The sequence below is a fragment of the Silurus aristotelis genome (assembly GCF_946808225.1).
Source record: "Silurus aristotelis genome assembly, chromosome: 25".
Classification (NCBI taxonomy): Eukaryota; Metazoa; Chordata; class Actinopteri; order Siluriformes; family Siluridae; genus Silurus; species Silurus aristotelis.
Genome location: NC_139598.1, coordinates 4,035,114 through 4,052,333, shown reverse-complemented (window position 1 = coordinate 4,052,333; position 17,220 = coordinate 4,035,114). Strand labels below are relative to the sequence as shown.

Sequence of the window (17,220 nt, the reverse complement as noted above, 5' to 3'; positions counted from 1 at the left end):
GGTTCTCCTTATTCACTGGGTGGATGAAGTTTAATTGAAGTCCTCTGGAGCCTTGTATTTTTTTTGTTTAACACCAAACAGATCAGATCAAACTAGCAGAAGTGATCCGAGGTGTATAAATAAACAAATAAATGGCTAAACAGGACAATGCACACTCGTACAGTATTTCATAAACCTTTTCGTTTTTATTGGAAAGCGCTGGCGGATCGAGGAAGCTAGTCCTCCTCGCTGACGTACGAATGGCTGTGAATCTCAGTGATAAATAAGGCATGGAAAAACCTGCGGTGACGGAACGAAAGAGAAACGAGGCGATCAACATGACCACTTAATAATAGATGAGGTTAGACGCTGATGCTGTCCGCTTAAAAAAAAAGAAAAATAAATGGATATTCGGATTTTATTAGTGACCATAATTAAAAGTTATACTATATACACACACACACACATATATATATATATATATATATATATATATATATATATAAATAAAATATATAAATATATATAAATATATATGACCACTTGACAGTGGTTTCTGACCACTGTAATAAATAGAGAACTTTTATTAGACAATTATTTGTATAATAATTTTAAATGTGCAATGAGACAGTTTGAGGTTTAACAGGTGGTCAGAAATAAAAAAAATTATTTATTTTTTTATTTTTTGCTTTCCCTGTTTTGCAAGAGCTCATTTTGCTTGAAGAACAAAAGAAGCTCTTCGTGTCTCAGGTTCAGCAGTGTAATCTATAAGGGTACCTGGTGTTGATTAAAGGGACGGTATCCCCTAGAACGAAGCTGCGCCGGCATGGTGGAAAACAGTGGTCCTTTTACAGAAAAGATCTACACACCGACCATGCATAACATTTGAAGTGAAGAACACTGATTATCTCATCATCATGGCACCTTTTAGTGGGTGAATATATATAGGCAACAGATTGTGACGTCTAGACGACTGGGTCAGAGCGTCTCCAAAACTGCAGCTCTTGTGGGATGTTCTTGGTCTGCAGTGGTCTATCAAAAGTGGTGCAAGGAAAAAAACAGTGGTAAACCGGTGACAGGGTCACGAGCGGCTGAGGCTGATTGATGCACGTGGGGAATGAAGGCTGATCCGCGTGGTCCTGTGGCTCCTGTAGCTCAAACTGCTGAAGGACTTAATGCTGTTAATGATTCATGGGTCAGGAACGTTTTAGCAGCATAAAGGGGGACCAACACAATATTAGGCAGGTGGTCATAATGTTATGCCTGATCTATGTATAATATAATATAATGCAATATAATTCAAATAGTAGAGCGCTTTTAACAACGAACGTAGATGAAGCCTATAAGTTTATCTGTAATGAGGGAAAAAAAAAAAAAAAAAAAACACTGAGACACACATTTACCAAATGTCCTTCTATTATTGTTCCATCATTCTTGAGGGTATCAGCTGTTCACTGATGGACACTTGTTATAGCGCACTGTTTATATTAATTACACTCCAAATCCATCTTCGTGGTTCTTGAGTTTAACCCTCCACACTAACTTCATGAATTCCTGTTGGCCAAATGAAGGTTTGGAAACCACATTTTCAGGATTTTTACATCATTGCTAGACTACAAAGAGATATTTAAAGTCGCTGCTTAATTTCCCAGGTGGTTAAAAAAAAGGCAAAAGTGTATATACCAAAAAACAGGAAGTGATTATTCACCGAACGTTGTTTTTAGGAAGCAACTCTAAAAAGGAAATTTGCAGAGAGGTAGCAGACGGTGTTGTATTAAATAGATAGGACCGTGTGGAACATCTACAGCTGTAGCTTACTCTATTTTCATGTTTAAGCAAATACAATTCTAACTCAATATGCCTTTATTTACCACATAGATGGGCTAAAGTTTGTGGACACCTCGGAATTGCGTTTTGAGCATCCTGTTCCACATTTAGTCCCTGTTCATATGGGAAAATATTCTAAAAAATATATGGAAAATGTATAAACAAATTTGGGGAAATGGATATAAACTGTCACACAAACAAACATAAGCCGACATGCATGCAAACTAATACAGATTTTTAAAGTAAAAAAAACTATTTATGTAGTTTCTGTGAACAATCGCCAAGATGGGAATTTTTTTATTTTTAAGATTCATAAAATAATGTGCATGTTATGGATGGAGGCACAGTGAATGTAGGGGGTGAGGTCTTAAAAATTCCCGCAATCTTGCAACCGAATGACCAACACGATTTTGCTTTTCCACACGCGTACATTCTCGCGGTCGTACCGCATCAAATAGACAAGTTGAAGGAAAACGCCTCATGAACGCTAAAAATCCTGGTCTGAGAAAATTGATCAATAAAGGACATTCCTGACATCACCCAGGCCTGTGTTATCCCACTAACCCCGAGTTCATCAGTGTTACAGCCGCAATTCACAGGTTACTTATTAACTGTGTACTTCTGGGAGTCAGTGCTTCTTCAAGGACGTTCCTGATTCTGAAACTCTAATATTTGGCTAAGCCAAGGCGCTCATGCTTGATAACCCATAACTCACGAGCATGTGTGATGTCAAGAAGCAGGAAAGTGTGGAATGTGAAAGAAAGAAAAAAAAATGCTGTAATATGCAGGCCGATTCGAGACTCTCCCTCCCTCCTCTGGAGCTGCTGAAATGGGACTTTGTGCTCTGGAGCTTCCTGGCACACTTGCCTGCAGCCGCTGGCTTTACTTTGAGCGCAGAGCCAAGACACAGACTCAGCCCGATAAAACCCACAGCAGACGCTCCACACTGACTGCGTTTCTCACAAAGAACCAGGAATCAAATGCACCGAGCGGAAGAAACCAAATGTCATAATGGTGTTCCCAAGGATTCTTCAGTAATACTTTATTGTAACAGCTAAGGATAAGCTCTTGATCTTTGTGACCAGCTGTGCAAACCAGCGAACAACAGAGTCTCCTGAGTCTATGCTGTCCCGAAAAAGTCCTTCCGATTTAGACGCAAGTCATTAAGTTCTTGCTGTGCAACATAGTAAGTTTTAAAGATGACCAAGAGGTAGTGTTTCAGCAGATACATCAGAGAAGAAAGTTCTTCCACCCAAGAAATTCTTTTTGAACTCAAGAACCCCTATCTCAGGAACTCAGCAACTCAGGAACCCCCCCTCTCAGGAACTCGGGAACCCCCCTCTCGGCAACTCGGGAAAGCCTCGTTCCAGCGCCTTACACCTCTTTTGCCTACTCAGTAGCCTGTCCCAGGAATCCAGTGACCACTTGGGAGTAACTGGAAGATACTTCTTGGCTTCCCCATTTGTGGAAAACTCCTTCTCTGCAATCTGGAAGACACCTTTAGAGGACACCTTCTCAGCAACTAGAGGACTTTTTCCCCAGCAATTGATAGGAACCTTTTCATCGACTAAAGGACAACTTTTTAGTAACTAGAGGACTTCTCAACAATTGAGAGGACCCTTCTTAGCAACTAGAGGACACCTTCTCAGCAACATGGAAGACACCTCCGCAGGAATATGGAAACCTTTTCAAGTAACCTTATCACCAACACAGGTAGAGTTCTCCATGACAAAAAAAATAAAAAATAAAAAGTGAAACCTTTTGTCAGCAACTCAGAGACCCTTTGAAGGAACCCCTTGACACATTCCCAGGAAAGAACGCAAACTTAGTACAAGGCACCTTCATAGAACACCCATCCATCTCATGGGTAGCATTTTAAAAAGCCTGCAATTCAGCCAAATCCATCAGAAGTGCTCCTTTATAAGAAATGGCTAATCCATAAACGTGCCCCAGCGTATTTTAAAACGTTCCTTAGGGCATGAAATCTGTCTCAAAAACAGACTTTTTTTGGGGGTTTGCTAACAAACTGAGTGGTTGAGCACTTGTTCAGGACTTCTTTAACCGAGTCAAAGACCTGCATCGGAGTGTCCGATCTAAACCAACCTGACAGTAACTTGTGTACGATATCTCACCTCTGTCTTCCTCACGTTCCCAAAAAATCGATGTCCTACAAGTCTTTATGTTGTGTGTGTGTTTTTTATAATAACACACCATACAAGTGTAAAATGCCGTATCTTGGATTCGCTAACAAATGAACATATGTGCGTCGAGTAAATGAGCAAATTCACGATAAAATCGTTTACGCGAACCGTCCCGGGAGCGGAGCAGCCCGTGTGCATGAAACACACCTCGAATTGTCAGCTCGCGCTCGAACGCCAGAATCCCAACCATCTCATCCTCCACAGAAACCTCTGAGACACGCCTCCGAAGGTGGGAAAATCCCACATAGAGCGTTTCGATTGGTCGAACCTCAGACTAGTACAGGATGATTCATCAAATCTCTGCCATCCTTTTTTTTTTTACCTCCCTCAGGATTGAATATGGAAATTAAAAGCAGAACCTGAGTAAAACAGTTCCCTCACAGAAACACTTCATTGCATACTGACACTAAAAAGGAAAGTGGGGTCGCTCAGAGGAGCTGAAGGAAAATCCCTGCTCCTGGAGAACAATGTTTGCTAAAAAGCTAGCAAGGTGGCTAAGGCTGACAAGCTGTCAAAGCAGGGTGAAGCAGCTGCTCATTTCCTTAGCCTGGGTTCCCTCAGGCAGGGCAGCAAAATATTATACAAATAAAACAGTCGAGATTCGGTCTTTAAGGAGGAATGTGGTGATTAAGAAACAGATGAAATTTAAGTATATCTATAGAAGTTCAGTGCAACCCAAAGCTAACATTATACCAGCTAAGAGTGTCATGTATTGAGGTTTACCAGGAAGATTAGCAAGGCAAAGCCCCGGACTGGTTCATTCCGCCTTGTGTGTGAAACGCGTATTGAACTTACCCAACGCGACCTCACAGGCTTTGCGCAGCTGGGAGTGATGCGCCTTCTTCACCTCCTTATCGGCCAAGATCTTCTCCAGAGCTCGGGTTAGAAACATGTTCTTCGTCTTTTTGCCTTCATACATGACGCGGTAGCGGGGAAAAGGGGACACGGAAAAAGATTTTTTAAATCCAAAGGACAAGATGGACCGAAATGAAAGGACAAACCCCCGGCCACTGAAACTCTAAAACTCAATGTCCTCCCCCTGCTTAAAGCGGCCTGCAAACACCGGAGCCGGAACACAGCGACATAAATACACAGAGAGAGGCGCGGAGAGGAGAAGGGGAAAAAAATACAGCCTTCAGTTCTCCATTAGCAACCAGCCCTGCGCCATGTTGGGCGGAAACGACGTCACAGGTGAAACGCGAGAGCGCGCATGCGAGCTCGCGCGCGCGAGAGAGCGAGGAAGAGAGAGAGTCATGTAGTGAAAGCAACAAACACACACGCGCGCGCGCGCGCAGGTATATACATTTCTTTTCCTATTTTTCCTTTAATAATTTTTTTTTTTTTTAATTATTAAAAAAATAATAATATTAAAACTAGTTTATTCTAACCATATCTTTCTAATTCTATTTTTTATTATATTGTTATTATAGTTATATTACAGTATAATATTATTATTATTATTATTATTATTATTATTATTATTATTATTATTATAGGTCATTGTTATTTCTGGTGTTATGTGTCTGTATGTTCTACATGTTCTTGGCAATACCTTTTTTAAATAAAAAATACGTGTTTATTCTAACTATTCCTATTTTTTTAACCCTGTGGTCTTTATTATAATGATATAGTTATAGTGTATTATTTCTGACTGACTGTTATTTCTGGGGTTGTGTCTCTGTATGTTCTTTGCTTTGGCAATACGAATCTCCATATTTGTCAATAAATAAAACAACCTTTGAATCTTGAATCATGAGCGAGAAAGAAGGCGGGAGCGCGCGAGCGCGTGCATGAGCGAGCGAGTGAGTGAGAGAGAGAGAGAGAGAGAGAGAGAGAGAGAGCTGGGCAATACCACTCGTTTCCTTTTCGATCCGATACCAAGGTAAAATCAAAGCCGATATCGATATTCTATTATGATTAGGATTTTTTTTTTGTGATTAGTGATTTGTAAAAGGGTATCTATAAGCGTGAAAGGCAAAATGTGTTAGACTAAGGGACTGTGGAGACCTGCTAATGTATGGTTTAGAGACGGTCTTAGTGACAATAAGACAGGAGGTGGAGCTGTCAGAGTTGAAGATGGAACGAGGACATACAAAATTTGAAATTAGAATTGAGTTTATTAGAGGGACAGCGCTGATGATTGCGATTGGTTAATTGGTTGCCAAATGCTTGATTGTGATTGGCTCATTAATTAGTTATTTAATTAACAAATGCTTGATTCTGCTTATTTAATTAATTTGTTGATTTACTGCTCAAATGATTTTTATTGGTATTTGATATATAAAACATTAGTGGTGATTCCTGATCACGACTCACAGTTCAGCCGAAAGAAGAAGAAATAGACCACAATAGATTTCTGCGGTCTTTGTTAAGTTTATTAACAAATAGAATTCATCATTTAAAAAAATACAAATAAAAAAATAAAACAGGATGTCACATAAAATATAATTCAAACCATCACACAATGTTTCTCCGTTCCTTCATATAAACAAATATGTTAATAATGATAATAATCAACTTTCTGCCTTTTGTAATTGTACGTATTTATCTGGCTAATATGAATAAGATTTAATTGCTAAAATATCATTCAAACTGTCACGCAGTGTTTCTACGTTCCTTCTTAATAAACAAATGTTTTTTTTATGTTAAGAATAATAGTAATTAATAAAGTTTTGGGCTTTTGTAGTTGTACTGTAAACTTATTCATGTGGGAAATATGAATAAGAATAAATCAAAATTCTGAAATTATTTATGAACTCCAGCGAAAGAATATCATTGTTTTTATCTGAGTGGTTTGCCTGGGCTGCATCAGATGCTGCTAATTTGGTAAACAGACTCGGATACTGTATATAAGTGGAGCTAAAAATGTAAGAAATCAGGATTGGGGCGTATTTCTGTCGAGGGTAAACTCTTTGGGCGGTTCGCAGAGACGCCTGTTGCCACACGATCATTTTAACAGTGCAGTTTTATTTATGAGCTCAAAACATTTTTATGCTGGATCAGAATAAAAATATTAGAACCTGATTGGTTCATTAATTTGATAAATGCATCATTCTGATTGGTTAATTATTTGGCCTATTGCTTGATTCTGATTGATTACTTGATTAATAAAATGCTTGATCTGACTGATTAATTAATTGGTTATGTAATTGTTTTTTTCTGATTGTCATTAATTAGGCAGATGCTTGATTCTGGTTTGTTTATTCATTGGTTACTTAATTAATAAAATGCTTGATTCTGATTGGTTCATTAATTGTAAAAAAAAAAAATGCTTAAGCTGATCGGTTCATTATTTGGTTACTTAAGTGTCTGATTGTTTTATTCTGATTGGGTCATTAAATGGTCAGATGCTCGATTTCATTACGTTAATTAATAGATTGATATATAGTTCAAAATGCTTGATTCTGATTGGTTCATTAATTTGTTAGTCAATAGCTTGATCCTGATTTGTTCATTAATTTTATACTTAATTGGTCACATACTTGATTCTGATTCATTAATTGGGTAAATGCTTGATCTGATTGGTTAATTAATTGATTACTTGATTGGCTTATTGATTGTGATTGGGTCAATAATTCATCATATGCTTGATTCTAATTTGATTATGAATTGATTAATTGCTTGATCCTGATTGGTTTATTAATTGCTTACTTAATTGGTTAAATGCCTGATTTTGTTTGTCTTATTAATTACCTGATTGGCTAATTGATGTTTGATTTATTGGTCAAATGATTCTGATTGGTAGCATTGTTAGGAGTTTTCAGTGTCAGCACTTTGTAACAGTCAGAAGAAAAGATGGAACTTGGACTTTGTCTTCAAGAAAAAAAAAAAGCTGGTGAGAAAATGAGGTGTCTGTTAACAGGAGCCTCACACGATAGTACATGTAACTATAAATGGCTAAAAAGTACAATCTGTCTTTCTTTCCTTGTTGATTATTTTAACACAAGCATGCATCCAAAGTGTTTTGTTCCTAACACAACACATTCAAATCCTTTCGAGCTAATTCAGACGAAGAAAAGATTCAGGCGATTATGTAGCATGAGATGAGTCAGCGGTCCTTTACCTAACTCTGAAATTCTCACTGAGCAGATACATCAACTGCTGTAAAACTCTCTGCTGCATCCTAAACACCCAGCAGTCTATTTTTTTGTGAAATGAATTATTAAAAGCAGATTGGGGTTTCAAAGGAGATGGAACGAGGCTTTTATTCCTATGCGCCACCGATGGGCCTGAAAAACATCTGAAAGATGAGTCTTCATTATAGAAAGATTACAGTACGCGATCGGCGCGGGTGATTTATCGGACGCCGCCGTGACTTATTCTTATTACAGGAATCCAGTATGAGTAAATAAGTCATTGAAATGGAACTTTGGCAAAACTGCAACGTTGCAGCAGAAAAAGGTGGAGCCTATTTGTCTGGATGTTTGAAAATGAAAATGTATCACATGCTTGCAAATGATACAGAAACGTGTAGCTGTAAAGTCGCCTTTACTTGTCACTTATACACTACAGAACAGTGAAATACTTTCTGCACAGGGTCAACCATGATACAGTGTTCCTGGAACAGAACGGTTTAAGGGCCGTGCTCGAGGGCCCAACAGTGGCCCCGAACTTCAATTTTGGTTAAATTAAGTCCCCCTTTTATCAAAAACATTGCTGAGGCTGCATGATTTTGGAGGTGGTAACTTAGTAGTTAAGGCTCTGGGTTACTGATTGAAAGGTTGGGGGTTCAAGCCTCAGCTTCAACCTTGCTGGGATCTTGAGCAAGGCCCTTAAACCTCCCACCTTCAGGGGGCGCTGTATCATAGCTGAGATTTAAAAAAAAAAAAAAAGGAAATTTCACTGTGCTGTAATGTACAATGTGACAAGTAAAAAACTCTGCCCCCTCCTTTAATAGCAGCTTTACTGCTAATCCCTTAAATCTTAGGTAGCATGATAATAACCATAAGAACTATCCTTCATTTTAATCTTATTTGTTTGACATCACATTTGTGCAATGTATATCTGGGTTTAAAAAATTGAAATGAAGTAGCTAAATGAAATATAACAGTGGCTTTAAAAAAAAAAAAAAGAAAAAAGCATATAATACACATTTATTATATATAAGAAAACTGTAATACAACGAATATCAATTCAGCTTATTTCACATTAAACCTACAGGCTAGATTTGTCTTCTCTTTCATAGATAACCATAGAAATTCTTTATACCAGGTGGTATCAAAACCCGTCGAGACAAATTGGTGTAACTGTTGCTATTCTGACGGCTTCAACAGCGAGAGATCAGGAAGACCTTTGACAAACTCAACCCCTGAAAATGTCAAAACCATTCGGCAACTTGTGCATGATGATCGGCGGAGAACAATCCACGTGATCTCACTTCCGCACCCACACTACACTCCAGATTCCGGAAGACTTCGACCTCTTCCTGAAGATGAAGTCCGTTCTGACACCACTTCGGAGATCCAGCCTGAATCGCAGAAGGTGCTTGACACGCTTCGAAAATAAGACTTGGGAATGCAGGGGGCTCTGTATTGCTGTGCAAAGGGGACTATTTTGAAGGTGATGGTGTGTGAACGTAGCTAAATAATGTACTTTTTTGTAAACAGAGCTCATCTCGAAACCTTTCGATATCATCTCGTATAAAAAACAAGTATACAATATTTACACTCTTTGGTCTGGGTTCTTACATACCCTATCTGACGTGAGGTTCTTGTTTTGCCAAGTGCTCTGAGTGGTCTGGATTTTTTTCTCAACAGCGGTATTAGGTTTTCCAAAACAGAGGCACTTCTGAAATAAAAAAAAAAAAAAAAAAAAGTGCATTTGGTCTAAAGCAAAACTGATGAGGTAAAGACACTAAAATACAGATTTCCCGGTTCATATACTGTACATATTGCCGAGAGATATACAGAGTACATTTTGGCATTTTGGAAAGGAAAGGAGAAAAAAAGAAGAAAAGAAAAGATAGGAAATAATTCATAATTAAATTAATAAAAGTAGGAAAGAAATAATGATTGTAAAAAAAAAAAAAAGAGAATGAACGAATGAATGAATGAAAAAAAACTTATGAAAGATAGAAAGAAGAAATTAAGAAAAAAAAATCATTCATAATCATATTAACAAAACAACGAAAGAAAGAAAGATAGTGTGCTATTTCTTCATCCTGAGCATTTCTTCTTCAGCAGGCCCGAGGCGATGGCCCTTACTGCCCTCATGGTCTCGGTGCAGGTGGGACCAATCAGGGACTCTGGCAGTAGGAAGCCGTAATGACCCGTGTCGCGCAGCTCGAAGGCGAAAGCGTAGGGGATGCCGTTCTTATAGGCCCAGTCTATAGAGCTCCCTGAGCTCACGTCTACGCATACAAAACAAATACGTTTCAGCGTGTTGTCGAAGAGACTCATGTTTATCAAGTCTGTTTCAAAATACACACACACAATGTTAACAATGCAATATATATATATATATATATATATATATATATATATATATATATATATATATATATGAATCAACACCTTCTGACCAATCAGAATGGAGAATTCTGAATAACACTTCTCTCTTCTTTAGAAAAAAATAAGAAAGTAAGGATTTAGCAGACACCCTCATCCAGAGCACCTTAAAGCTGAGGATTAAGAGCCTTGCTAAAGGGCCTGGCAGTAGCAGTTTGGAGGTGCTGGGATTTGAACCTATGCACTTTTAAACCAGAGTCCAAAGCCTTAACCACTGAGCTACGTTCTTCCTGTCTAGAAGACTGGGTCAAAGCATTTCCAAAACTGCAGCTCTTAATGCTGTTAATGCTTAATGGGTTACGAGCAGCAAAAGTGGGACCAGCAGGTGAACATGATGTTATGACTGATTGGTTTAAGCACATTAGAATCATTTGTAAGCTAACTTGTTTCATGGTGCTACCTCTGTAAAAAATAGCAGATTTCTTGAATTCAGCTTCAGTGTTTTAGGTGAATTTGTTAACGCCATGTCAGGAAAACGCTTAAGGTGATACTCACACAGTGTGGTAGAGGCAGGGCCGTATCTGTACCTGACTCCATATGCGGAGTAAAGGGCACTCACTGCACTCTGAGCCGCTGTTTCCTGTGGACAATTAGTAGACAGTTATAATGCGGTAATCATAGCATTTTAACGAGATCTTTGAGAATCTATGATACTCATTAGTAAATTGGCTAGTTTTTGTATATAAAAATATGCTTTACATGGGTTGGAGTGGTCTGCTTTAAAGCTCTGACATCGACCCTGTTAAACACCTTTGGGATGAATGCTAACTGCACCCTATTGCATCTGAATGAGAACTAAATCTCCACAAAATCTAGTGGAACATCTTCGCAGAAGAGAGGAGGTTATTATGACAGTAAATGGAGACAAAATGTGGAATGGGATGCTCAAAAAGCGCATTATGTATCTGTTTGTCAGGTGTTGACAAACTTTTGTCCATTTAGTGTATTAAAATAAAATATTATCGGTCTATATATTGAACTTTGTACATTTTGTATTGAAAAACCTGCTTTCTATAAACATACTAGTCCCTGGTCCACCCTCACATTTTGGATCGGCCCTCAGAACAGTGCCAGATACATATTTTGAAAATTTCATTTTAAATATGTTTTACTCATATCATATCTGTTTTTGATAATATAGGTTGGCTGGGTTATTTAAAAAGGTTAAGGCACCGTTTTCTGGAACTTTTTTGGACTATCTGGAATCGGCTATCGGTAAAAATCCGTACCAATAGTTTTTCCGGCTTCCGGGCCGCTGTTATTACGAGAGCGGCCTCTAGTGGCGATTTACTGACACCACGTGCCGTATGTTTTTACAAGTGAAGCTTAGTGATGAGTTGTTTATGAACAACTTATTTATTTTGAACAAGTCTTTAATGTGACTCAGATGAACGTGCGGTCTCAAGAGTGATTCGTTTGTTTTTTACACGAGCAAAGAATCGCAAAATCTCTGAGTAATTGAGTATTGAGTACTTGAGTATTGAGCATTTAATCTCTTGACTATTCTGGTGCGAATCGTTTGTTCTCTTATCACGTGACCCCTATATATGCTATGCAGAGACTAAAGGAACGAAACTCCAAAAAAGATTTGTTTATTCTGATGAACGAGATTCCAAAAAACGAGTCAATAAAATGATGCAATCTTCCCATTACTAGTGAGACTGCGTGCTGCACGGAGAGCGCTATATTATAGTTATTACTTATAATATATTTATCTTGTAATTCTATTTAAATAATTCATATATTTATTTAATTTAGCACATTTTCATTAAGTGTTTAATTTAGAACTATTTTACATTAAGTGCTATGTTTGTTTGCTTTTTTATCCAGTATCCATTTGAAAAACTATCGGTTCATTAATCGATTATCCGCAAGTATGATCCAACCTAGCTATCATTTTCGGTACAATCCACTATGAGTCGACCTCTAGTTATTAACGTAGCCTAATTATTTGTTCAATTCACCCACCGAATATATAAATATGCATAAGTAAATATTTTAATTTCATTAGCAATGAATATGAAAAAAATTCATTATGATGATAATAATAATGCTGTTTATATAGACGATATATTGTAATATCTTGAAAAGTAATGCTCATTTGTCTGTACAGTGCAGAACAAATGACTAAACTAACCTAGAATTAGGAGGCATAATAAATACATTTAAGATCATAATAAAATCTCCACAATAATACTGGTAGTCACTCCGTCATTTTCTGTCACAAACCGACCCCCATTAAAGAAAGGAAAGTTATGTGCCCCGGACCTCCGCATACTTGTTGTAGCATATGATATAAAACCTTATTTAAAAAAAACTGCTATATCTAAATATGTTATTTTCCCATCATATCAAAAATCAGTTATTAATTTCGATGCTTGCTTATGAATCCTCTTAATAACAACTTTCCTCTAAAAGCATACAGAAAGGCATTCACCTTCATCACAAATAAATGATAAACCCTTCAAAGCAGACCTGCGGCGATTCTTCACTCACCACGCAGTCGAAATTGGGGATGGTGCCGTATTTGTAAGAGTAAGGGTAGAGGAGCATCTGAGCGTAGGCGTGGATGGATATGTAAGCCCTCGTGTGTTTCTTGTGCTTGCGCAGGAACCTCGAGACAGCCTTCACCTCTGGCTCGGACTCGGGGAACGGGCCGCAGTAGGTGTCGTCACAAGGGTGCGTGGAGGCGCCTTCTTCTGCGGGAGACAGAAAGAGAGCGTGATATGAAGAGGGCTTGAAATCGTTTTCCTGACTCGGGGTGTTGGAATAATTCAGGGACAATTATCACGTAGTTTTTCGCTGACTCACCTCATGCTTTTGTGCCAGCTCTATTTCAAACTCAGTTATGACCACCACAGCATTTACAGTGGCCTTCACTGAGGCAGCAAATGCATGTGTGTGTGTGTGTGTGTGTGTGTGTGTGTGTGTGTGTGTGTCCTTCCATAAAGTGCGAGGTAGGCACTAGAAAATATATTTCCACAGAATTTTACAGGAACGTTCTGAAAACATGTCTTGCAAAACTCAATTCCTCTGATGAGCACAGCTAATAATATAACTATAACTACTCATTTTCAGTTTTTGAATCATTACACAATGCTTTAAGGTGAATATTTGCATGAGCTTTGCATGACTGTCTCATGGATAAGCCTATCTTTACTGCCTAGAAATGATATCTGCGTCCAAAGCAAATGACCGCCGTCATAATTGGCTAAGCATAATCTCACATTATAATAGGCAAATACAGTACAACCGGCTAGCTACCATGACTGTTAGCTACATTGATTGTTTATTGGATAATTCTCAGCTCTAAATAAACCACTGCCAAAATGAAAATCAATACTAATCACCGATAATAATAAAAAGTACAAAATAAAACTTTTAATACTAAATAAATCACTGCTTTTATATATATATATATATATATATATATATATATATATATATATATATATATATATATATATATATATAGAGAGAGAGAGAGAGAGAGAGAGAGAGAGAGAGAGAGAAAGAGAGAGAGAGAGAGAGAGAGAGAGAGAGAGAGAGAGAGAGAGAGAGAGTCTCTTTTTATACTTATTAAATCCAAAAGCATTGTTGGCGTTTTAAGATGAACACCAAGAAAAAAAAAAAAAGCTAACAATGTAGTGTGTGTGTGCCGGCTCCACTGAGATAATGAATTCCCTCACAGAGTTGTTTCGACCCAAGTCCTGACCTCTGAGGGTAAATTTAGTGCCTGTATTATCAGCCAGCGTAGGCTCATAATGAATATATACAGTCTGCACAACCAGCAATTAACACACAGTTTAAAAACAAGGCCGTGTTCTTTATTTTTTTAAGTTCGTCCTTCATAAAAGGCTCGTAGAGCAGCTCTTGGTATTTACAACCTGTGCATATATAATCTAAAACCGAAGAAAGTGGCAAACTTCACTCACAAATCCTGTCAGTTTGCGTAATTTTTTCCTGGTAGCTTGAATTTTTTTAGAATATTTTCATAATCATCTTTACCTATCATTCTGTATTATCTTGATATGAGCTTATATCAGAGTTTGAAAGCAAACTGCTAGGAAGATTTCTGAATGTGATTATAACATCATGAAATCCTGTCAGGTGATCTTAAATGTTAGCCACAGAGAGATGAAACAATAATGATCCTTTGAAAAAATTATTTTAGCTGCTAGCTCACAAGTATTAGCAGTGAAGATTGTGAATATTTATGGGAAATGAAATCCGGCTAGGTTAGCTTACGTTAGCAAGAGCAAGCATTTAGACATATTTAGTATGTGCTAAATTATGACATAAAATCCTTTGAGAAAACCTATCTGGATCTAGCATTGAGTTTATGACTAAACAGCATTTTAGCACTAGCATTTTATGATTGTGATTAATATCCTCTGAGAAATCCAGTCAGTGTGTTATTTATAGATCTAGGACAATGATTATGATTTTAAAGAACTAGCATGTATAATTATGATTTAGATTAGCCTTTTAGTAGTCCTTACAGGTTAGCTAATGTTAGCCATACAGCTAGCATCCAGATTATGATTTATAGTCCTCTCAGAAAGACGACCAGATTAGCATGCTAGTCACAGATCTAGGATGATTATCATGACTTTAAAGAACTAACATGAACGATTATGACTAAGAAAAGCCTTTAAAAACATCCTTTATGTTATATCTAGTTAATGTTATCTTGTGTTAGCCATAAAACGAGTATCATAACTTGAAATCCTCTCAAATATTGATATTGGATTGAGGGATCCAAAATCCAGGGAATTTGGCTGCTAAATATTCAACCTTTTTTGCCCACCCATTACCATAAGCAAAATGGTGTCAAAAATTAACCATATTTGACCCGGAGTCATATGTTCTGAGGAATAATGTTACCAGATTCATATGGGAATCTTCATTCATTACATTTGCTCAATTTGCTTAAAATTTTATTTTAGTGTATTTTTTACTGTATTCCATTATTCAACCTTCACTGATTATCGATGTGCTGCGTTTTATATCCCACGATGAATTAATGATGACGATTAATCGAGTTTTTAGGTCAGGAGGATGTCACCATGAACTTACCACACCACTTGACTTTAAAGTTGCGGTTGGCGTCGACGCCACGGCAGTGGTACTTTGCTTTTTTGGATCGTGTTTTTCTCCAGAAGCGATCCTTTCAGAGAAAAAAATATCATTATTATTACAAAATTTAAATAATAATGAAATGGATGTAATATATCAATTTTAATAAAAAAAATAATAAATTTTTTTAAGTAAAAATATATTATAAATATATATTATTCATTACTAATATCTAAATAAAAAGAAATAAAATTACATTCTAATTAAAAATAGCAAAACATTTTACTTATTTTTTTATTTTTTAGGAACCATAACATGCTGGGCATGTCATATTTTAGTCAGAAGATCTTCGAAAAGTTCTAAAAACTAATGCAATGCTTGCCTATAATAATAATAATAATTATTATTATTATTATTATAATTATTATTATTATTATTATTATTATTATTATTATTATTATTATTATTATTATTATTATTATAGTAATAATTATAATGATACATTATTATTATAATTTGATCTACCCCTCCTGTCCAGTGCATTACCAGGTTTAGTGGTAGGTTAGTTTAAGGTTCCCAAAAGAATCACATCATTTAAAGGCTACCAAATGTTTCTCAAACTACCTTGGGTTACCGTAAAGTTCTCTAAAGGTCAGAATAATTTTTTTAACATTAGTAAAAGTTCTCTAAACCACCCTAGGTAAAGACAAGAATGAAAAGAAAATGTCCAAAAACCTTAAAGGTTACCAGAACGTCCTCTAAATCAAACTATCCTGTGTTCAGGTTTCTGGAAGGTTTGACTAATTTAAAGGTTATGGGACTGTTAGTGGAACATTTTCCAAACATCCTAAGTTAGTGCACATTTCCTAAGAGAAAAGTTACCGGAACGTTAGAGAAACATTCTGCAAAACATTACCAAACGTTTTCCTTGAGGTTTGTTAATGATTTGTTAACCATCATTATTGTTTACAAGTTATTTACAAAATTTGGGAATGACAGGGGAACATTCCTTTGGGAAGGAATCAATTGGAGGTTACTAGAATGTTTGTGGAACGTTCCCCGAACCATCACGAGTTACGACAAGGTTCCCAAGAGGACGTTACAGGAATTTTTGATGAACGCTCTCTGGACTATCTCAGCTTAGTGCAAGGATTCCAGAAGGTTGAAATAATGTAAATGTTGCCAGAACGTTAGGGTTTTTGAGAAGTTTGAATTATGGATTTATTATATTTTTGTTTTCAGCAACCTTGGGCATGAGTAAAGTGATACATAAATTCAAATATTATTTAACAGGTCATGGAAAAGATATTGGAACATTCTTTCGATCATAATACACTAACAAATGCAAATATTATATTAAAAACCAGGAGAGTAAATGTACACTTTTCCAGCTGTAGTGATATCCATCAACGTTGAAGACGGGCATGACGTAGAAGTTCAGCTGCTTTAACAGGCGCCTCAGGCTGGAGTCGTGCTGATAGGAGTTCAAAGCCTGTACATGGAGATGACAGAAGGTAACACACACACACACACACACACACACACACACACACACACGAATAAATAAACAAGAAGTCGTCTAATCCTCTCCAGAGGTACATCCACAGTGCTGGAATAACTGCCCAAGG

General features: G+C 37.0%; 2 protein-coding genes and 1 long non-coding RNA gene across 4 annotated transcripts in view; 1 reads left to right on the top strand and 2 right to left on the bottom strand.

The window, feature by feature from the left end:
• arfgef1 (ADP-ribosylation factor guanine nucleotide-exchange factor 1 (brefeldin A-inhibited)) overlaps positions 1-5,255 on the bottom strand; it is a 39,775-nt gene extending 34,520 nt beyond the window's left edge. The window contains exon 1 of one of the 2 annotated variants that reach the window (XM_083530148.1): positions 4,803-5,255. In XM_083530148.1, coding sequence (XP_083386274.1) covers positions 4,803-4,926 — 124 coding nt within the window. In that variant the 5' untranslated portion in view covers positions 4,927-5,255. The remainder of the gene's footprint in view (positions 1-4,802) is intronic. The other variant, XM_083530149.1, reaches the window with a different exon arrangement.
• A 2,594-nt stretch (positions 5,256-7,849) lies between these two features.
• On the top strand, positions 7,850-9,969 carry LOC310719976. The gene is made up of 2 exons (XR_014531618.1): positions 7,850-8,712; positions 8,748-9,969. It is a non-coding gene; the product is annotated as an uncharacterized lncRNA (long non-coding RNA).
• The window catches only part of cpa6 (carboxypeptidase A6), a 29,997-nt gene continuing 21,862 nt past the window's right edge, over positions 9,086-17,220 (bottom strand). Inside the window, exons 7-11 of the mRNA XM_083530188.1 lie at positions 16,974-17,084; positions 15,593-15,683; positions 13,010-13,212; positions 11,009-11,093; positions 9,086-10,356 (exon numbers count right to left, since the gene is read on the bottom strand). Of these exons, the coding sequence (XP_083386314.1) occupies positions 10,163-10,356; positions 11,009-11,093; positions 13,010-13,212; positions 15,593-15,683; positions 16,974-17,084 (684 nt within the window). The 3' untranslated portion in view covers positions 9,086-10,162. The remainder of the gene's footprint in view (positions 10,357-11,008; positions 11,094-13,009; positions 13,213-15,592; positions 15,684-16,973; positions 17,085-17,220) is intronic.